The 22564-nt window shown below is 37.8% G+C and overlaps 2 protein-coding genes across 5 annotated transcripts in view; one reads left to right on the forward strand and one right to left on the reverse strand.

Annotated features, from left to right (window-relative positions):
- The first annotated feature begins 290 nt into the window (after positions 1 to 290).
- LOC149845503 (uncharacterized) lies at positions 291 to 17502 on the forward strand. 2 transcript variants are annotated; one of them, XM_089995800.1, is made up of 3 exons: positions 291 to 494; positions 1757 to 2040; positions 16262 to 17502. In XM_089995800.1, the coding sequence occupies exon 3, from the start codon at positions 16272 to 16274 to the stop codon at positions 17352 to 17354; it is 1083 nt and encodes a 360-aa protein (XP_089851926.1). In that variant the 5' UTR covers positions 291 to 494; positions 1757 to 2040; positions 16262 to 16271; the 3' UTR covers positions 17355 to 17502. The 2 variants fall into 2 exon arrangements, with proteins under 2 accessions (XP_089851926.1, XP_089851927.1); XM_089995801.1 differs by having other exon boundaries at positions 338 to 494; positions 16257 to 17502.
- A 2588-nt stretch (positions 17503 to 20090) lies between these two features.
- Positions 20091 to 22564, reverse strand: part of LOC149845504 (uncharacterized) — a 28153-nt gene continuing 25679 nt past the window's right edge. For 2 of the 3 annotated variants that reach the window (XM_089995804.1, XM_089995802.1), the window contains one exon: positions 20633 to 22426. In XM_089995804.1, coding sequence (XP_089851930.1) covers positions 20768 to 22426 — 1659 coding nt within the window. In that variant the 3' untranslated portion in view covers positions 20633 to 20767. Of the gene's footprint in view, positions 20385 to 20632; positions 22427 to 22564 lie in introns of those variants that run through there. The other variant, XM_089995803.1, reaches the window with a different exon arrangement.

The raw sequence follows: 22564 nt of genomic DNA on the forward strand, positions 1-22564 counted from the left end.
AGCCTATTTTACGAGTTTGAGTGAGCTCTTTATGAGCCAAACATGAGTTGAGCCACGAGCAGCTCGGCTTGTTTCCCCTCCCTACCTCCTCCTCTTAAATGGATTTAGATCTTGTTCAATCCAAAGTGGACTCATACCCGATCCATTTTGACAGGGGCATTCTTGTTAATTAAATTATAGTTAAGAGCATTTAATTATGATTAAAATAAAACCAAGATTGCAGAAACCGTAAGAGACAAAGGCTAAGGGGATGAGAGAGAGAGAGAGAGAGAGAGAGAGAGAGAGAGAGAGAGAGTAAATTGGGTTTCCCTTCCGTTCTCCTACCCTTCGTACATAAATTTCGCCGTTGCTTCCTGATTCAAGCATCCTAGGGTTGCTTGTTTGACCCCTTTTCTTCCCTTTCCAGGATTCATTTCTGTTCACAAAGGGAAGGAAGAGAAATATGAAGATTTTCTCCTGTGGAACTCTCTCGCAATCACTCCCTTCGATCGATTGTAATATCCCACTTTTTTTTCCTTCTAATTTCTCAATGCTTTTATTTTCTCGTGTACCCATTTTTTCAAACCGTGTTTTTTTGGGAATTTTCTATGAGAGTTCTTGTGATTTTCCTCGCTAAAAACTGATGGGATTTTGATGAAATTGAGGGTATTCCAGTTCCATTTTTTTGACCTCTTCATTAGGTGGTTAAATAATTGAAATTGGGGGTTTGATAATGTGTATTTTTTTAAGATTTTTGTTTTGAAATAAATGTCGTTTTTCCTCTTCTTCTTTTTTTTTTGAAATGTGGGTGCATGATTATTTCGAACTGTTGGGCAATTTGGTCGGCTGAGTTATTGTTTTCCTATTCCTTACAACGAGGATGGATTGATTTGCATAGGAAATTGTGGGGATTCAGATTCTGGGATGGTTAAGAGGTCTAAATTAATTTCTTTGGTTTGGAATAGACTGAGTTGGTGAGAAATGTTGGATCTTGATTTGTTTTTTAAAGGGTTTTCTGCGTTCTTGGATACCAATTTATTGCCTTGTTTGATTCTGTGTGTTTTTTGATCGTCTGGTATAAGAGGCTGTTGGCTGTAATCGAATCTACACTTTGATTGATCTTCAATTTCTCTTGTATATCCTTTTAGTGGTTTCTCCAAATCCACGAAATTCGTTTGTTAGATCATGGGGATGGAGAAAGAGATTTGCTTTCTAGGCTTGTCTTAGCCAATTCTTTGAGTGTAGATGTTCACGTATGGTGTCAGTCTGTTGTTGGATCTGACTGCATCTGGATCCTGTCGTTCGTTTTTTCTATTGATTTTCTCATCTAGTTAATTCTTGGCGCTGTCAGGAGAATCTTGGATCATAAATTTGGTGGTTGAGAAACAAGTTCATCGTTAAACCCATCTGGCTTAAATTTTTTGAAACGTAGGCTGATTCTGTACTCATGCGTTCTTCCTCCTGGAGAACTATTTTCTGATATATATGTTGACTCTGTTGTCTGTTGTGGGCAACATTTTTAGGAGGCTAATATCATCTCCTTTTATCATCCCTTATTCTGTTCACATACTTGTTGCTTTCTTTTTGTGGTTTTGTCTGTTTCCCCTTTCCTTTGTTATCCGGTTTTCTGTGGGATTTTCACGGCACTCTGTATCAGTTATTGGTCATTTTGTTTATTTATTTATTTGTGTATAGTGGGTGCTGATGAATGATGCTAATTGTGTTCTGGTGCTTTTATGTTTGGACGATTTATCAATGACCATCATCTTTATTCCAGTGTCCCACTGCAGGATTGAGGACAATCTGCTGATTTTTGCTGTGGGGCGACTAAGCATTAAATTTTAGTGCCAGAATCTTCTTGCTTCAATTTCTGTAGGACACTGGAATATTAGTTTAAAGTGTTGGAAGCTTTCAGCATTATATCAGGGTTTGGATAAGCTTTTGAATATCAAAACAAATCAAGATCAACTGGCTTTTTTTACTTGTAGAAGAAGTTCTGAATTGCTGATTTAACAATTTCAAGTATAAGTAAGCAAGTAAAGTTCAAGAATCCTGTTGTGGGTGAGTATCGACACCTTTTCAGTTTTGGTGGTCTATTGGGTTCAGCGTCTTCTGTCTGTTTGCCTTGTACTTTATATGCTCATCTGGTCTACTTTTAATTTGTCATCTGATGCATGAGCTGGTTCAGGGCATTAATTAATGTTTGTTGATTCCGTTTTAAAAAACTCGTTGATTTGCTCCTGTGGATTGGCTGTTAAAATTTGTGGCCAAACTGGTCTATCTGATTCATGTGAATTTAGTCGTGTCTATTAAGTTTTTCTCTCTTCTTGGTTCCCTAAGCTGCATCCCTTGTCTATGAAAGATAAATGTGTTATGTAATTCTATGCCCTCGTTTCATATGTGGCTCATGGAAGAATAATGGTATCACCAGTATCTATTTTTCTTATTAATGTATGACATGTCATTTACTAAATAGCATTAGTATATGGCATGAACGTCTTCAATATTGTATACACTATAACAAGTTTTTATGTTCAGAAAGGTCTTTAAAGAGATAATTGACACTTGGCAGCTCATATTGCACCAAAACTTTACTTTAAAAAAGGTCTGGTCTTTTTCTTTGAAATAGTTTGATGCAAAACATGTTTTTTAGTGATAAGCACATCTACTGGTTCATAATAAGCAAAAAATACCTGAAACTATGAGTTTTGAATCGGTTAGTAATGTTTAGTCACTCAAGCAGTTGGAACCTACTCATTTCTCTCAGAGGGATATTATTGTTAAAATTCAATGTGCAGTTAAGTGTGTGTGTGTGTGTATATATATATATATATATATATATATATATATATCAAGAATATGAGCACATTCATTTATTCGTGGCTCTATGTCCCACAAATCATGTAATTTTTGTCCTGGATATGACAAACCTGTGCTCGGAAGATCCATGACCTTTTTAAAGTGCTATTAAACAAATTTCCACTAAGCAGCATCCGAAAGAAACTGATCATTGATGTCTTCAAGAGCGACAATCATTGAAGATTGCCGTAAATCCTTCCTTCAAACTATAGAAGCTTATTCAAGGTTTCAAGCTATGAACATTGAATGACAGGAGATGGCTATGCAATATTTAAGTGACATATGCCAACAAAGAAGTTCGACAGAATTGCATTAGAAAATAAATAAGGAAATAAAATAGCAGAACTCATCCTGATAAATGTAGATGTACCAGGAGAATGATTCCAAATTTTAATGAGAAATAATGGCAGTGCAAAACTACATCCTGTCACAAATCAGATAACAAAGTATTTGTTTATCCCCATGGAATGGTGGAATTTTGACTTTTGATGATCATTAGTCTCATGTTTGATGCACAGAATTCTCAGATCTCAAAGCATAATAACAACTGTCACCCTTGAACATGGCAGATGCAAATTAAAAAAAATGGACGTCTTAATGTTTATTGTGTCATTTTGGTACTGACTGAAACATTACATCTGGAAGTATATGGGTATCGAAATTGCATGCCTCACTGTGACTACAAGCGTCAATTCTGCATTGTTGAAAAGGCAATTAGTCTGACTGGTCTGATTTTGACCATATTGTCATCTTTTCACTTGCTTCAGTGTTTGTGCAAGTGTACCTCTTGCTAAAGCATGTTGGACAATGATGTATTCCTGAATGCTGATTTCAGAAACTTATTGGCGAGAGACAACCTAGGGAGAAGGTGTTTTGCTTGAGAAAATTTCAGCAAGATTAGGAAAACAAATTATGTCGGAAAAATGAAAATTTCTTGATTTTTTCAGTTTCTGATAAACATTAAGGGAAACAATGATGATATTATTGTGGTTAACTCAATCTTGGTGGTAAGTGTGAATAGTGGGAGACACGTTTCTGTTCCGGGATATTTCACAGCTTGCTATCCAGAAAAGAATAGAGTTGAAATATAAATGACAAGATAATGGTCCACACAAGGTGGATGATCAATGTGTCGATTGTTTTGTGCATGTTGGTTAACCAAGGATTATTCATTAGGCCATGGATGATGCTCTTTACAAAACTTTTGGTGGATATTTATGTTAACATATGATACATACATACATACATACATATATATATATATATATGTATTTCTTCAAATACACCATAATACCCGATAGGGGTATTATGGTCGTTTCACATAATACCCGATAGGGGTATTTATTTTTTTTTTCTTTTTTTTTTCTTTCTTATAAGCCACATTGGGGGCTCCCAATGACTATTGGGAGCCCCCTTGTGGTCCCTTGAATGTATAAATAGGGGCATTCCCCCTTGTGCTTGGTATGACTTGTAGAACTCCTCTTTTAATAAAAAGAGTCTATTATTTTTATGTGTAGCCTTCTTGTAAGGCTTTTTCGTATTATCCCTTAGTGGATTTCCTCTTTGTGCGCCTTTGTGCCAAGTCCATTGTTGGACATTGTGAATGCATTTGCATTCTTGATTTTTTCGCATACTTCATTGTAAAAGTATCTTTAACAAGATACTATGATCAAGACCTTAATATTGTTGATGATAAACACGTACACACATTCACAATAAGCACTCTTAGAACACGTGCACAAAAACACAACTCACCAAATGTCACAAATGCACAAAAGGCATAAAAGAATAAAAGCTTTATTGAGAAACACTTGGGCTTTGACCCAAAGCCATACAAAACTCAAGGGGGAACACCCCTATTTATACACAATGAGAGGCCATGGAGGGGCTCCCAATATGATCGTTGGGACCCCTCCAACGGTTATAATTATAACCATTTGAGAGTCCAACAATCATGTTGGGTGGGCCCCTCCATGTGCTAAAAGATGAAAGAAAGAGAAAAAAGAAAAAGAAGGAAAAAGAAAATAAAAAAGAAAAATTATATGCATATTCTCAAAAAAGAATGTGTAAAATGATGAATATACCCTTACGGTTAAATATATATTTTATATATATAATAAATAGATACATATATATATATATATATTATATATGTATATGTATTACCTTATATATAAAAAATATATATTGGATTATAAGATTTGATTACATAATTTAACACCCCCTTCAAACTTAGGGCAGGATGATCGAAAGTTTGTCAAGGAGGAAATTGAACCGCGGAGCGCACAAAGCTTTGGTGAAGAAATCTGTCAATTGATATTCTGTAGTTACATATGGAAGATCTATAACTCCTTTCAGATACGCTTTCCGAACATAGTGACAGTCCATCTCAATGTGTTTAGTTCGCTCATGAAAAGTATGATTTTTGATAATGTATATTGCACTCTTGTTATCACAGCATAGCTTGGTGGGACCTTCTATTGTGATCCCCATGTCTTTTAATAGCTGATGAATCTATACAATTTCCATTATAGTAGTTGTCATGGCACGATATTCAGCTTCTGTTGAGGATAGAGACACTTTTTGTTGCTTCTTACATCTCTATGAGATCAACGAGTCTCCTAAAATCACACAAAAACCAGTGGTGGAGTGGCGGTTATTTGGATCACCTCCCCGGTCAGAGTCAGTATAAGCAATTAATTTTAATTCAGAAGAAGATGATAAAAATACTCTCTTATTTAAAGTACCCTTTATGTATCTTACGACCCGTATAATCGCAATCACGTGAACCGATGTTGGTGCATGCTGAAACTGACTTGCAGTATGAACTGCATGAGAAATATTTGGTCTAGTAATACTCAGATACATCAATGACCCCACAAGTTGTCTGTAGGGGATGAGATCAGAGAGAGGAATACCATCATCAATCTTTATTTTGGCGCCCACTATATCAGGAGTTTCACAAACCTTATCATCCGTAATACCTGACTTGTCAATAATCTCAGAGGCAAGCTTAGTTTGAGATAAAAAATTACCCTCTATGAGAGTATATTACTTCAATACCCAAAAAATAAGTTAGGAATCCCAAATCAGACATTTCAAATCTATCTTTCAAAATTGATTTTATGCTTTTAGCTCATTTAGAATCACTTCCGGTTATAAGCATATCATGCATATATAAAAGTAGAATGACAATCCCTACATTGGTTTTTCTAACAAATAAGATAGTGTCAGTGAAACAGGATAAAAAACCATTTTCTAACATTACGGAGTTAAACTTATCATACCAAGCCTTGGGGGCTTGCTTTAAACCATAAAGTGCTTTGCGAAGGCGAAGCACTTTCCCTTTGGGAGTCTCCATTCCTGGTGGAGCATCCATATATACTTCTTCATTCAGATCACCATTTAGGAAGGTGTTTTTAACATCCATTTGATAGATGCTCCATTTGTTGATTGAGGCAATGGTAATGAGACATCAAATAGTGACCATTCGAGCCACAAAGGCAAAAGTTTCTTCATAGTCAATCCCATATTATTGACTATATCCCTTAACAACTAGTCTCGCCTTATATCTTTCAAGAGATCCATCGCTTTTAGTTTTTACTTTAAATACCCATCTACATCTTATTGTTTTCTTACCCTTGGGAAGATCTTGAAATTCTCAAGTCTTGGCTCTTCTTAGAGCACTAAGTAATGAATCAATGATGCACAAATAAAATGTCAAAAGAGCTTATACAAGCACAAGAACCGTGGTCTCTAATGGACCGATTACAATCTCATAAAAGAGATAAGAAATACGAACTATAAAATAACAAAAAGGCACAAAATCCTATTAGAATAAGAAGAGCTCTATAAATACCATGAAAATGTTTCTAAGAGCATTGCTTTACAATAGTAGAGTGAGGCTTTGTTTACAGAGCCTCACTTGGAATAAGGGAGGTAGTCCAACGGTCAGATTTATGACCGTTGGGTGGCAACGTTGGATTGCCTCCCAACAGTCAAACTGGTATTAATTATAAAAAATAGAAAAAGAAAGAAAAAGGAAATTACATCTCAGTCCCTAATGAACTATACTAAATACAAAGATTTAAAAGACCAAAATACCCCTAACTAATATACGTATATCAATCAGGTATATATATAGTGTTTTAACACTCCCCCTCAAACTTACAATAAAATCATCGAAAGTTTGTTAAGAAGATACATGAATCTGGGGAGAGGAAGAGCTTTGGTGAAGAAGTCCGTAAGCTGAAACTCAGACTGAACATATGGCAAAGTAATCGTTCCCTTCAAATATTCTTTGTGAACATAGTGGCAATCAATTTTAATATGTCTCGTTTGCTCATGAAATGTGTGATTGCTGGCTATATATATGGCATTTTTGTTATCGCAACACAGTTTTGAAGGTTCTGACCATGGTTGCTAGTCGAGAAAGCGGGAGCGGGAAGCGATACGGGAAGCGGAAGCGGAAAGCATGGTGACAAATATCGCGATATTTATGAAATCTCGCAAAAAAAATGTAATATAAACTGTAAATGTTTTAAATGGTTAAATCTCACGAGATTTACAAAATCTCACGAGATTTACAAAATCTCATGAGATTTACAAAATCTCGCGAGATTTTTGTTTTGTGACAAAATCTTGCGATATTATCGCGAGATTTACTAAATCTCGCGATAATATTGCGATATTGTTTGTCACACTTTATTTTTTTTCCCATGGTTCTTAAGCTTGAAACATTAGGTGAGTCCCCACTTGTTTGCGAAAAACACAAACAACCTGTGTTGTGCCGCTCTGCCTGTGAGAGCACTGAGAGACGACAACCCAACTGCAATAGCCAGGTTCATCTCTCTCTCTCTCTCCACGCACACACATTCAAAATCTGGTGATACATTCCTATGCAGCATACTCTTAGAGTTCTTTGCAAAATCTGGTGATTTGGGCAATGCCACAAAGTGTTTAAGGGAATTCCCCAGCGAAATGTTTATTCATGGAATGACATTGTTAATACATGCTTCAAAAGACAATGCCCACCAATTGTTTGTTGCAATGCCTGAGAGGAATGTGGTGTCTTGGAACACTGTGATTGGTGGGTTTGTTTAGAGTCGGTATGAGGAGAGGACAAAGGGTTGAGATTTTATAAAGAGATGAACAAGGTTAATGTTCTTAATGCGGTTGGTAAACCCGGTGATTTGGAAATGGGAAGGCAAAACCACAATCATGTTAGGGTTGGGTTTGATTCAGATTTGTATGTTGAGGATTCCTTTGTATGTATGCAAAATGTGTGTGTTTGTGTAATGCATACAAGATTGAAAATCGATTTTATACTTTTTTGCATACAAAATTAAATTAGTTTATTTTATTTTATTTATTTTTTAGATTTTTTTGAGAATTTATTTGATTTTTTAATTTTTTCCCAGAGATTTTGCCAAAAAAACTCGAGAAATATTCAAAAAGTTGAAAATCTTTCGAGAAATTCATTGTCGAGAAATTGCCATTTTAAACTTTTGTCACTATGGCAGGAAGCGAAGCACTTTCAAAATTTTAGGAAGCGGGAAGCGTGAAACGACTTAGGAGTGAATCAGGAATCATCTCGAAAGCGACCTAGGAAACGAATCGGAATCGACCTAGGAAGCGAGGGGGAAGCGAAAAAAAGGAAAAAATAAATAAAAATAAAAATAAAAATAAAAATAAAAATAAAAATAAAAATAAAAATAAAAGGGGGGAAGCGAGGGTGAAGCGCGCTTCCTCACTTAGCTAGGCATTTTCGGTAACTCTGGTTCTGACATATCAACACCCATGTCTAAAAGTAATGCTCTCATCCATACGACCTTGGTGGTTGTTGTAGCCATTGCCCTATACTCAGCTTCCGTGGAAGATAAAGGCACTTTCTGTTGCTTTTTGCATCGCCAAGAGACGAGTGAATCACCTACAAACACAAAAAAACCTGTAGTTGAGTGACGGTTATGTAAAAATCTCTATAGAAATAAATGTGCAAGAGAGCACAATATGCTAGATGTAAAAGTGTGCACAAAGGCACAAGGAGAACACTCACAAGTGCACAATGGCATGGAAACACATGCACAAAGGCATAAGAAAATCTCTTATTATTGAAGCCACACTTGAGAGCTTTAAGAAAAGCTTGAGATACAATGAAGGGGAAGTCCCCTATTTATAAGGGAATGAGAGAGCCATTGGAGGGGCTCCTCATGTGAACGTTGGAGCCCCTCCAACGGTCACATTATTGACCGTTGGAGGGGCCCAACGTTCATAAGAAGTGGGCCCCTCCATGGCTAAAGGCCAAAAGAAATAGAAAGTAAAAAAGAAGAAAAAGGAATTAGAAAAAAAGAAAATTACATACATATTCTTTAAATAAGAATATGCATAAAATGAAGTGAAAAGACCGATTTACCCTTATCAGGTATAAATATATATTTAAATATATGTGATTAGATATATATATATATATATATATATATATATGAAATATATATGTGTATATGTATCTCTCTCTCTCTATATATAAAAGATACAATACAATTTAACAGGTTATTGGGATCACCTCCCCAGTCAGAATCAGTATAAGCAATAAAATTTAAAAATGATGAAGAAGATAAGAATAACCCTTTAGATATGGTTTTCTTGATGTATTGAACTATTCTTAATACTGCACTCATATGGACCATCGTGGGTGTATGTTGAAATTGACTTGCAGTGTATTCGGCATGCGCAATATCTCGTCTTGTAATTGACAGGTTTATTAATGATCCAATAAGTTGTCTAGAAGGAGTTGGAACATCTAACAACACTCTATCTTCAGTTCTCATTTTTGCATTTATCATTTCAGGGGTATCAACATATTTTGTGTTAGTGATTCCCGAATGCGTAACAATATCAGCTGCAAACTTGATTTGAGATAAAATGTATTCTCGAGGCTACTTTAATTCCTAAAAAATATCTCAAAAAACCAAGGTCAGTGATATCGAAAGATTTTTTAAGCAAAATTTTAATATCTTCAATTTCTTTTTAATCATTCTCAGTGATGATCATATCATCAACGTACAAAAGAAGAATGATAAATGAGGTACATGTAGATCTAACAAAAAGAGCAGTGTCAATGTAACAGGATTTAAATCTAAGTTTTAACATAGTACTACTAAATGGATCATATCATGCTTTAGGGGCTTGTTTAAGCCCATATAGAGCTTTTTGAAGACGAAGAACCATACCATTTTCAATAGCCAAGCCAGGGTGAGGATCCATGTAAACTTTTTTGTTTAAGTTTTCATTTAAGAATGTATTCTTAACATCTAACTGATATATAAGCCATTTTCTGATGGATGCTACTGCAACTAGAGCCCTAACTGTAGTCATTACAAGCCACTGGGGCAAAGGTTTCATCGTAATCTACTCCATATTCCTGAGAGTATCCTTTTGCAACTAGCCTTGCTTTATATCTTTCCAGGGACCTATCACTTTTTGTTTTAATTTTAAAAACCCATCTACACCCTATTGTCTTCTTTCCTATGGGAAGAGGTTGAGTTGCCCAAGTATGAGCATTGTGTAATGCGTTTAATTCTATTTTCATGGCTTTAACCCATCCTTTTATGTTTTTAGTTTTGTTGTAGTTAGATGGTTTGTGATAGAAATGAATGGCTAGAAGACAAGCCCTATAGTTTGGAGAGAAGGATTCGTATGAGACAAACCTATTTAGAGGCCTATGTATTCGTTCTGATATTCTAACACTAGTTTCTTCAATATTTGTTAGTTGATTATATCTTTCAAGTGCACATGGATGTGTTAAAATTACATGTATTTGAATACTCGATAAGGGTATTTTAGTCTTTTTATATTTAGATTTTAGAACAATCCACTAGGGACTAAAATGTAAACTTTTATTTTCTTTTTAATTTTTTTGTTTTTATTTATTTCCTGTCAGACTTTTGACTATTGGGAGGCTGGACAAGTTGGACTGCCTCCCATCCTTGTAGAGCCTCGAGCCTCTCTTTAATGGAATGCTCTTTGAAGCATTTTGGTGATATTTTATAAATCTCTCTCCATTCGTATAAGATTTTATGCCTTTCTTGCTATTGTGTATTTCATCTCTTTTGAGATTGTAATTGGTCCATTAGAGACCACGATTAGTGTGTTTGTATAAGCCCTTTGTTGGCATTGTATTTTTCATTCTTGTTTCATTTCATGGTATCAGAGCCAGGTTCAGGTTCTTGAAAGAAGGTGAATCACGTGACTACTTTACACGAATATGTGCTCTTCGATCCTTGGTCATTCTCTAACTCCTCTACTTAAAATTCAAGTATTCATTATGGGAGAAAGAGAGTCTGCCACCGTCATTACCTACAAACTCAATGAAAACAACTACTTGATGGGGGCGACGGCAATGGAGAATCACATCTAGGGTAAAAAAATGTGAGGGTTTTGTTAGTGGTTCTACTAGCGAACCACAACTCAAATTGACTAGAAGAGAAGGAGATCAAGTCAAAGCCTTGTTCAAAGAAGAAAAAGAAAAAGCCTTGCAAGAATATCAAAATAAAATGAAAGATTGGGAGGCAAGCAATGCTCAAATAGTCTCATGGTTTATGAATACCATAGAGTTTAAAATCACCACCAATATCATCAAGTTTAAGAAGACATGTGATATATGGAGCTTTCTAAGAAGTACCTTTATCTAAAAGGATATGGCTAGACTTTATTATTTCTAAGACAAGGTACATAATTCAAAACAAGAAGATAAAAGTGTAAGAGATTTTTACGGTATTTTATCTCTTATTTGGGATGAATTAGCCATGTTGGAACCAAAATGGGAAGGTTCGGTTATTGAAATGAGAAGATCCCAAATTAAAAGAAATTTTTTTTTTCCTTCATGGCCTCCGACCGGAATTTGAGCAAGTAAGATCTTCTTTACTTCACTGGGCCACTACTCCTATAACGGAGGCCCTAGCTCAAATTTGTCAAGAGAAAATAAGACTTGGAATGCACAAGTTTAATGATGAGGTTCTTACCATGGCAAGACCCGAAAATTTTGTGAAAACATATAAACCACCTCACTTCGAGAAAAAAATTCAATAGGGAAGGACATCATGGAAGAGGATATAAAGGTAAAATTATTTGTCATCATTGTAAGGAACCAGGGCATTTAAGACTAGATTGTCCCAAATTTAAAAAGGTGGCCGCCTTAAGTGAAGAACCTCAAGAACCAAGAAAAGGGCGTAACTTCAATGAATTAGATATTGCTCAAATAGCAGAGGTCGTCTCATAAATGCTTAAAGTCACTCCTACATCCAGCACCGCCATCTCTTCATCTTCTCCTCCAGGTAAAACCTCTTGGATTTTATATTCAGGTGCTTCTTTTCGTATGACTCATAATTAGTCTTTCTTATCTGATTGCACTAAATCTTATTTTTCATGTGTATCAACTACCGCCTGTGTATAACTGTTTAGTTATACACTGTCGGTCCCAAGCCCGGATAAAGGAGGAGGGTTGCGGTAGGCCTGTGACAGCCAACATAAAAACTTAGTCATACCCTATGAATATGAACCAATATGAGAATTTCGTTGGGGCGTTCCCTACTGAGCGACGCGCTGTACTCTATAGGCCCGAAGGCAGTGATAAATGGGCAAGGGTTGCTAGGTCGTCGCTCGAAAGCGACGCGTCACACCGGTGCCCAGGTGTGGTGTCAAATAGGCAAGGGTTCCCTCACTTTGTTGGACAGGTGGGGGTAAAGAAGTTAGTCCAAGACCATAAAATTAGGTTAGCCACTTGGAACATAGGATCTTTAACTGGTAAGTTGGTAGAGTTAGTAGATGTTACGTGTAGGAGAAAGATTGATATTTTATGTCTACAAGAGACCAAATGGGTAGGTGAGAAAGCAAAAGTGATAGAACCTTGGGGATATAAGATTTGGTATACAGGAATAAATAGGAATAGGAATGGAGTAGGGATTGTTATGAGTAGTGAGTTTATCGATAATGTAGTGAGGTCCGTAGGAAGGGTGATAGGATTTTACTTATTAAATTAGTATTAGGTACGAATATTATTAATATTATTAGTGTTTATGCACCTCAAGTAGGTTTAGATGATTCCATTAAGCATCAATTTTGGGAAGATTTAGATGGAGTAGTACAAGGGATATCTTATGGAGAAAGACTTTTCATCGGCGGTGACCTTAATGGGCATGTAGGCATTAGTAGGGATGGATTTGAGAGTATCCATGGAGGCTATGGTATAGGAGAAAGAAACGAAAGTGGAGAAAGGATTTTAGATTTTAGTTTGTCCTATGATATGATCTTAGCAAACACTTGGTTTAGGAAGAGGGAGTCTCACCTAGTAACATTTAAAAGTGGAGTTAATACGAGTCAGATAGATTTTTTCCTACTTAGAAAGAAAGATGGGAGGTGTTGCATCGATTGTAAGGTTATACCGAGAGAAAGTGTAGCTACACAACATAGAGTCTTAATTTTAGATCTTAGAATTAGACAATGCCGCAAAAGGGATAGACATAGGATAGATCCTAGAATTAAGTGGTGGGCACTGAAAGGAGCTAAACAAGGAATGTTTGTAGAGCGGATAGTTAAGGAAGTTGATTGGTGTCTCGAGGAGGATTCAGAATCTATGTGGAATAAGATAGCGGGTGGCATGAGAAAGGTGGCTAAGGAGGTATTGGGTGAGTCTAAAGGCGGTGCACCGCTAGGTAAGGATACATCGTGGTGGAATGAGGATGTCAAATTAGCTATTAAGGTTAAAGGAGAGTGTTATAGAAATATAAGTAAAAGTCGTGAATATGAGAATTTGGAGAAGTATACGATAGCAAAGAAGGAAGCTAAAAAAGTAGTTCGGAACGCGAGGGATAAGGTATATGGAGGTTTATGACAAGTTGGATACCAAAGAGGGCGAGAAGGATATTTATAGGCTTGCAAAGATGAGAGATAGGAAATCGAGGGATCTGGGTATGGTTAGATGTATCAAAGATGAAACGCAAAGGGTTTTAGTCAAAGATGAGGAGATTAAGGAGAGATGGAAAGATTATTTTGATAAGCTATTTAATGAAAGTCATGCTCAGGATCTTGGAGACTTTTCCATTCCTTTTTATGAGATGAATCGTGACTTCATGCGCAAGATTCAAAAGAAAGAAATTGCAGAGGCTTTGAAGAAAATGAAATTAAGAAGGGCAGTTGGCCCAGATGGTATACCTATCGAGGCTTGAAAATGCTTGGGAGAGAAAGGTTTAGAATGGTTGACAAATCTTTTTAATAAGATTTGGCGGACAAATAAGATGCCTAATGAGTGGAGGAAGAGTACTTTGGTGCCTCTATATAAGAATAAGGGTGATATACAAGATTGCACAAACTATCGTGGTATAAAACTCATGAGTCATACTATGAAACTTTGAGAGAGGGTGATTGAGTCTAGGTTGAGGAAGGTTGTCATGATATCAGAGAATCAATTTGGTTTTATGCCTGGAAGATCAACTATGAAAGCTATACATCTTCTTAGACAACTTATTGAGAGAAATAGAGAGAGGAACAAAGATTTGCATATGGTTTTTATTGATTTGGAGAAGGCTTACGATAGAGTACCTAAGGACGTTCTCTGGTGGACAATGATGAAGAAAGGTGTTTCTCTCAAGTACATTAGTATAATTAAAGATATGTATGAAGGAGTAATAACTATTGTCCGCACTTGTGGTGGGGTGACAACCAATTTTTCTATAACGGTCGGGTTACATCAAGGATCTGCTTTAAGCCCTTTTCTATTTGCTATAGTGATGGATGAGCTTACGAGATCAATTCAAGAAAATGTGTCGTGGTGTATGTTGTTTGCTGATGATATTGTTTTGATTGATGAGTCTAGAGCTGGGGTTAATGCTAAGTTAGAATTATGGAGACAGACATTGGAAGCAAGAGGTTTTAAGTTGAGTAAGAGTAAGACAAAATACATGGAATGTCGATTTAGTAAGCAACGAAGTAGTGATGGGAGTGTAGTGAAGCTTGGTGAGCAAGAAATACCGGTGGATGATTCTTTCAAATATTTGGGATCTATCATTCAAAAGTATGGAGAAATTGATGGAGATGTAAATCATAGGATAAAGGTTGGGTGGATGAAATGGAAGAGTGCAACTGGAGTGTTGTGCGATCGAAGAGCACTTCTTCGTGTGGAATAGTCATGTGATTCACCTTCTTCAAGAGCAAGTCTGATACCATGTAATGAATCAAGGATGCACAAATAAAATGCCAAAAGAGCTCATAAAGCACAAGAACCGTGGTCTCTAATGGACCGATTACAATCTCATAAAAGAGATAAGAAATTCAAACTATAAAATAGCAAAAAGGCACAAAAGCCTATTAGAACAAGAAGAGCTTTATAAATACCATGAAAATGCTTCTAAGAGCATTGCTTTACAATAGTAGAGTGAGGCTATGTTTATAGAGCCTCACTTGGAATAAGGGAGGCAGTCCAACAGTCGTTGGTCAGATTTATGACCGTTGGGTGGCAGTCCAACGACTAGTTGGACTGCCTCCCAACAGTCAAACTGGTATTAATTACAAAAAATAGAAAAATGAAGAAAAAGAAAATTACATCTCAGTCCCTAATGGACTGTACTAAATATAAATATTTAAAAAACCAAAATACCACTGACTGATATACGTATATCAGTCAGGTATATATACAGTATTTTAACAGGTATATATTTATTGGCACTTTTATTCTATCTCTAGGCCTGTTTTCCAGCGATTTTCTTGGAGCTTTTTCTCCTCATGTCCTCTGCATACACGTAATCATTGTGCCAATTTGAAGGCTTCCTTTTCAATTTTGAAATATTTGGTTGGACAAAGGATGCTGCAGACTACCATGATTCACATTTGTGTACAATTTGAAGCTGGAAGGGTTGTGAAGAAGGATGGCTTTTACATTATCCAAAGCAAACCTTGAAAGTCTCCTCTTAGTTTGGCAGCCACTTTTGCATATTTGTTGTGTGGCTGTCATTGATTGGGCGTTTTTCTTATAATTCAGTTTTCTGCATGGAGTAAATGAAGTCGGCTTTGGAGGATTCTCAAGTTAATGGAGTTGCAAAAACGCATCCTATCTGAGACCAGTGGTTGGTTGCCATGTATGAGTTGATAGTCTTCAAATCTAGCATAATTAAACATACTGTCCTCAATCTGTTTAACCCATAAAGATTTGTTTCCTTTAATGTCTGTCATTTACTATTGCTTGATTTTCATGCTGCCTAAGTCCTAGCAAGCAACTTTGCACCCGTGCTCCACCTAATGCCATTTAGACTCTACCATGTTGAACTTCTTTAGTCCTCCCAACTCAATATTCACTTTTGAGATCAGATTCTGTTATTTTCTACTGAAACCATTTCTCTTCCTATAATCTAATGTTGTTACTGGCTTAGTACAGCACAGCTGGGATGTCTGATATTGAAGCAAGCAAACTGGCTAATGCAGAACTCTGTGCTCTGCACAAGGAGTGGGATGATGCTTCATGCCCAATCTGTATGGACCATCCACACAATGCCGTTCTTCTCCTGTGCAGCTCCTTTGACAAGGGCTGCCGGTCTTACATGTGTGATACGAGTTACAGACATTCCAACTGCCTTGACCGTTTTAAAAAACTAAGAGCTAACTCTAGTAGCTCAAATAATGCAGAAGGTGAAAGGGGTCGCCAGAGGTCCCATGATGACCATCATACTGAACTACTTTTTGATAGTGCAAGGATGAGAGGGAACCTGTCCTTGATGCCTCAAGAAATATTGCAAGATGGAAATTTACATGGTAATATCACTGGTAATGGTGGAGTTCCTGATGGATTAGCAGAAGCTGATCATGAAACAGTGAGGGACATCACTGATAATGATATGCATGGTCAAGTAAAGTGCCCACTTTGCAGAGGTACTGTGCAGGGTTGGAAGATCGTCAAAGAAGCGAGGGAATATCTTGACTTAAAGCCAAGGGCCTGTTCTCGGGAATCATGTTCTTTTGTTGGCAATTATCATGAACTGCGGAGGCATGCAAGGAGAGTTCATCCATCTACCCGACCAGCTGATGTCGACCCATCAAGACAGCGTGCTTGGTGCCACCTTGAGCATCAACAGGAGTATGGTGACATTGTAAGTGCCATCCGGTCAGCCATGCCTGGTGCCATCGTGCTTGGGGACTATGTGTTGGATAATGACAATGGGCAACCGTCTGACCGCGAAGGTACATCTGAGGGTATCGAGTCAGGGCCATGGTGGACTACGTTGTTTTTGTTCCATATGCTTGGACCGATTGGTGGTGTCGATGAACCAAGAGGTTCTTCAAGGTCATGGAGAAGGCATCAGCGATCTTCAGGAGGGACCTCCAGTCGCCGTTATCCATGGGGTGAGAGGCTGCTGGGGTTGTATGAAGGTGAAGATGACTGGAATTTGGCTGGTGATGCTGGTGATGGTTTCTCGATACCAAGGAGGCGTCGGCGATATACACGCTCGACCACTGATGATGAACAGCCATGATGGTTTACCGAGCTCTTTCTGTCTCATCTTCAGTCTAGAAGCACCTTTCGCTCCAGAGAGGCTGTTGTGCTAATCATTTGTATTCTCACTTGTACATAAACTCTACAACTCTTCATGAAAGTTGGAAGCCTAAGTTTTAGTTCTAAAACTGTGTTATGGTGCATTCTGCCTCAGGCACATGAGAATAAATATTCAATTCTAGATATCCTGTGAACACCGTCTTGAGTTGGACTCAGTTTTTGTGATCTTGGTTGGCTTTGTCATTCAAAAAATACGCAATATTGGAAGTTTTTTTTTTCTCGTCCAACATTCGGACATGAAAAGAAACTTCTCTCATTTGTGGAAGAGAAAGTTGCAGAACCCCCTACCTCAAAGAGGTGGGACTTTTGAATTTCTCCTGCATAAATTCCTACCTGTTGAATCCCTTGCTTAACTTCTGCGTTTGTGGTGATTGCTTAGAGGATTTTTTCACTACAAAACAATTAAATCTGTGTTTTTTTTTTAATTCTTCTTAACTTACAAGCCTGGTCACCAAGTTTTCCAGATGCAATATGACACAACGAAGCTGTAATGACTTGACCATCTGTTACTGTCTGCAAATAAAGGGCTAGTAAATACCACTTAAAAATCACAGTTTTTGATGTGTTTAACATGAGATTTTTCAGAAAGCCCTCCTTGACCGTTAACTAACAACTGAAGCCATTAATTTAGGGATGGCAGTGGACCGGGAGGAAACGGGGCTCCGCCCCGCCTTGCTCCGTTTGGACCGGGGATGGAGGACATGAAACGGGGATGGAGGCGGGAATGGAGGTTAAAATCAAAATCCGTGCGGGGATGGACTTACACCTTCTCCCACCCCGCCCCTCCCCATCCCCGATCCCCGTTAGTAAAATAATTAAAATACCCTTCGACGGTTCGACCACCTTCTTTAGGGATGACGGTAGACCAGGGAGGGAGAAACAGGGCCCCGCCTCACCCCATTTGGATCGGGGATGGAGGTTAAAATCAAAACCCGTGCGGGGAGAATTTTGAGATGGGGCGGGGCGGTGGTGGAGACCTTGTCCCCCGCATCCACCCCGGTCTACTGCCATCCCTACATTAATTATTGGTGTTTTGAGTCACGGTGTCAGTGCCATTTCTCACAACTGTGCTTTAAAGTTGCAATTATCCAAATGGATGTCGCAGTTGGCATTTAAAATTAAGGGTTTGATGTTTTTTTTTTCTATTACACACCATGCGGTCAATAATTCGTGATTTTCTTAGAAACATCTGTTGAGAAGATATGGAAATATTGCAATAATTGATATGGGAAAGTATTTTATGGTAGCTATACCAAACAAGTAGACTATTTAACATTGAAGTTTTCTGGCAAACTTGTATGTGTCTCTGCCGAAGAATTGTGATCTGAGTTCGACTTTGCCCTTTTGTTTTCTGAGCTTTGGGTTTGATGTTTTTTTTTTCTATTACACACCATGCGGTCAATAATTCGTGATTTTCTTAGAAACATCTGTTGAGAAGATATGGAAACAGTTAAAAAAATTGGTCAAATCCCGAAAGCTCAGAAAACAAAAGGGCAAAGTCGAACTCAGATCGCAATTCTTCGGCAGAGACACATACAAGTTTGCCAGAAAACTTCAATGTTAAATAGTCTACTTGTTTGGTATAGCTACCATAAAATACTTTTCCATATCAATTATTGCAATATTTCCTTTAACAGCATCCACATTTTTATGCCTTTAAATGCTAAAGTATGGCATCCATGGGAAACTTTCAACTTTTCCATAGGTTGGCACGCATGGGAAACTTCCAACCTTTCTATAGGTTGGCACCCATGGGAAACTTCCAACTTTTCCCTAGGTTAAACATAATATGTGCAGGCCCTGCATTGTTACACAGATTGGTAAAGCTAGTTCTCATTTCAAAACCGAGCTTTTCATTATACAGATGTAAATTATTCTTCTGCTTGCAAAACCGAGCTTAAGTATTCTCAAAATACACATTCTCCAAAATATTGTAAGGATGTAAATGGTATGGATCAAGTTCTGATGTGGGTATCACGAAATCCTGCACAAACTACATTGTAATCAGTGGTCCCAGAATATGACAGAACAGTAATTGCAAATACCAAGCACTAAATTAACGGATCATCCCAGAATGCGATACAAACAATTGCAGAATAACATTATTTAATATTATGAGTTTCTGATCACTTAAATCATTAACAATTGATCAGACAAAGCATCTGTTGTCAAGAAAGATGTAAATCTAAATAAGCGAAACCCATTAGTTGGCCTTGAGTCCTAAGATCACAGATGTGTGCACATAGTTGAACCATTCGAAGTTGTCGATGGGTTGGATCTTAACCTGGGAATGATTAATTTGCTTACAGGCGAATGATGCCATGAAAGTATGACTTGGAACGAACTATTATAGGCATGACCTGGCGCATCCCAAATCTGAACCAGCCTAGTGATTGGTTAGGTTGGATTTGAATAGCTAATACCCCCAACAGAAATTGTATTGGCATCAGTTTCTTGATCAACTTTTGGGTCCATCGCATTGCAGTCAAATTCAAGCCTTAAACTTCCTAACCATGGGCTTCTTCATGATGTGCCTAATCATATCAGTCTCCACTTGGCAAACTAGAGCATCCATCCTATTAGTGGACATTAACAAGTTTACTAAAATCTTTACCCAGATGAATCCTGAAATACAATTGTGACTTCCTACATGCCCAGAGCATTTTGTTAGATTTACAAACAATATCAATAGAATATTCATTACATTTCCCAAGTACAGATAAATGTGCATCTTATACACAATCCATAGGATGATAATTCAATCAAAAGGTTTCTAGCCGGCAATTTAAAAGCCAGTTAGCAACAACTTGAAGGGGAGCTGTCCCTGCATCAATATGTAGTCTTGTCACAGCGGATATGGCTTTTTTGAATGAATGCTCTAAGATTGATGCTTGAGTAATCTTTTGAGTGCGCAAATGCAGGTTGTTCCAAAAGTTGATCAATGAATGCTCTGACCCAATCAAAGACATGCACAATTCCAACAGCAAATTAACAAAAAATTAACAGATTGACAGCACCAACAACGATAGATGGTGTCGCCTTTCTGGTTTCCGGCTAATCTAATGAAATATACCATAAGTGTGCAAGACAATTATCAACTCTCTCTCTCTCTCTCTCTCTCTCTCTCTCTCACACACACACACACACACACACACACACACAAACTCTAGCCAATCAATAAATTAGGAACCACTATTGACAAGAGGAATGATTCACCTATATTATATTCAAACTATATCTGTACATCGAATACAGAAGCTATAGATCTTTCTCAAATGCAGGTAAGTTCATGAAATTACATGACACTTCTGCTCTACAAACTTCTTGCTGTAGCTAGTGTCTGCTGCTTTGATCATCAGATATTGTTTCTTCAGATGATGCTTCCTCTTGGATAGACAAATCATCAGCTCTAAGAGGATCAGATTGTGTCTTACTTGAATCAGCACTGTCTTCACACTCTGATAACTGTTTTGCAGATGTGGGTCGTGGTGTATGAGTATTCTGAGCAGAGAAAAGACTAAGCCTGGTTTCTATAGAGGAATACCTGGAGCTAGCCAGAAGTGGCAAGTCACATGCTGATGAATCTGCCAACCATTGACCATTCTTATCATATGTTCTACTCCTCTTCCTTAGCCACTTGCATGGATCTTCCGAAGGGATGGGATTCAGGCTGGGATCCAAGAGTGAAGGAGTCACTTGCTTATCAGTGTAGAGAAGATTAACAGAACGAGGAACAGATGACACACTTGATGGCAACACAGATTCAACTGCTGTCGGAGGATTGCTGACTGCTTCTCTCAGCCAATGAGGGAGAGCACTGGTACCTGATTGACTGCCTATTAGTTCATCCTTGGGTTGAGGCCAATCCACCTGATTTTGCATGAAATTGAGCTTCTCTGCACTCCACAAATCTAGCTGAGGTCCGTCAATTGAATCTTGAAGGAAATTTGAGGATTTCCAGGCATTGCTCATTCTTTTTCTATCTGAAGAACACCTCCGAGTTTTATGAAACTTGTTTTCCATAATTCCCATTTTCAAAAAATTGGAGCTTCTTGATTCATATCCAGAACTCAAACAAGGAAGAGGATCCAACTTAGATCTGTCACTTTTGAGTGCTGGCAGTGATGACTGAGGATGCAAACAGAGCTCTGGCCACATTTGCCTATTTCCCATTATTGAAGCTGATGGATCACATAAAGCTAGTACAGTGTCAGCCTTAGGAACTTCTAAGCTAAGAGATGTGCAGTGACTGGTGCTATAACCATCAGTGGCAGTCCTTGCCAGCATAGAATCAGAGATACATGGGAGATTGGGCCTTGATAATCTCAAAACTGGTGAAAAAGAAGAATGCAAAAGCCTTCTTTGTTCCTTTTTCCACCGCTCAGCAAGGTCTCTCGCAACCCTACATTCTGAGAAATGCAATTTTGGGTCACGAAGCATCGCATTCCAGTTATCTTTCCCATATCTTCTGACACCAATCCAAAGACAATCTAATTCTTCCTCTGACCAGGAACCTGTACATTTCTGAGCCCTTTCTGTTGGTGACTCTTTCCTTTGGTTTGACATGCCAGCTCTTTTTACAATGTTTTCAAGCATCCATCTATGGCCCTGTGATGACAACTTCTGGTCTCCAGCAGATAAGAGTAATGCATCTTCCACTGAAGGCATTGGAGGTTGCTGAGAGCATGGGTTTCCCTTACTCCTGAAATTGAAACCTGAAAATGATGGTATGCTTGCAAATTCATGAACAGATTCATGGGCATCATCTGGTTTTGCTAGAAATGATAAATTGAGAAAGTGAGGAGGGCACAGAGATGGTTTAGTAGATGTTTGTTTAGGCCGTTTAATTCCACAAGCCTCAGGCAGAGATGCAGTTTCATGGAGGCCCACAGAGCCAGAAGAGATGCTTTTCCAGAAGTCCAAAGTGGGAATGCTCTCCGGTGAATTACTTGTTAATGGGCTATCCTGGGTCGTACAACTTCCAGAAAGACTCTACATAGATTAAAAAAAAAAGAATTCAGGCATGGACTCCAGGAACAAAAAAGAATCTAAAAAACTAGATATCAGATTGCATGAGGGAAACAAAAAGAAAAAGAAAAATCACTAGCATCATTGGTAGAAAGAGCAAGA

Source organism: Nuphar pumila, chromosome 2, assembly GCF_984573655.1.
Source record: "Nuphar pumila chromosome 2, dmNupPumi1.hap1.1, whole genome shotgun sequence".
Taxonomy (NCBI): Eukaryota; Viridiplantae; Streptophyta; class Magnoliopsida; order Nymphaeales; family Nymphaeaceae; genus Nuphar; species Nuphar pumila.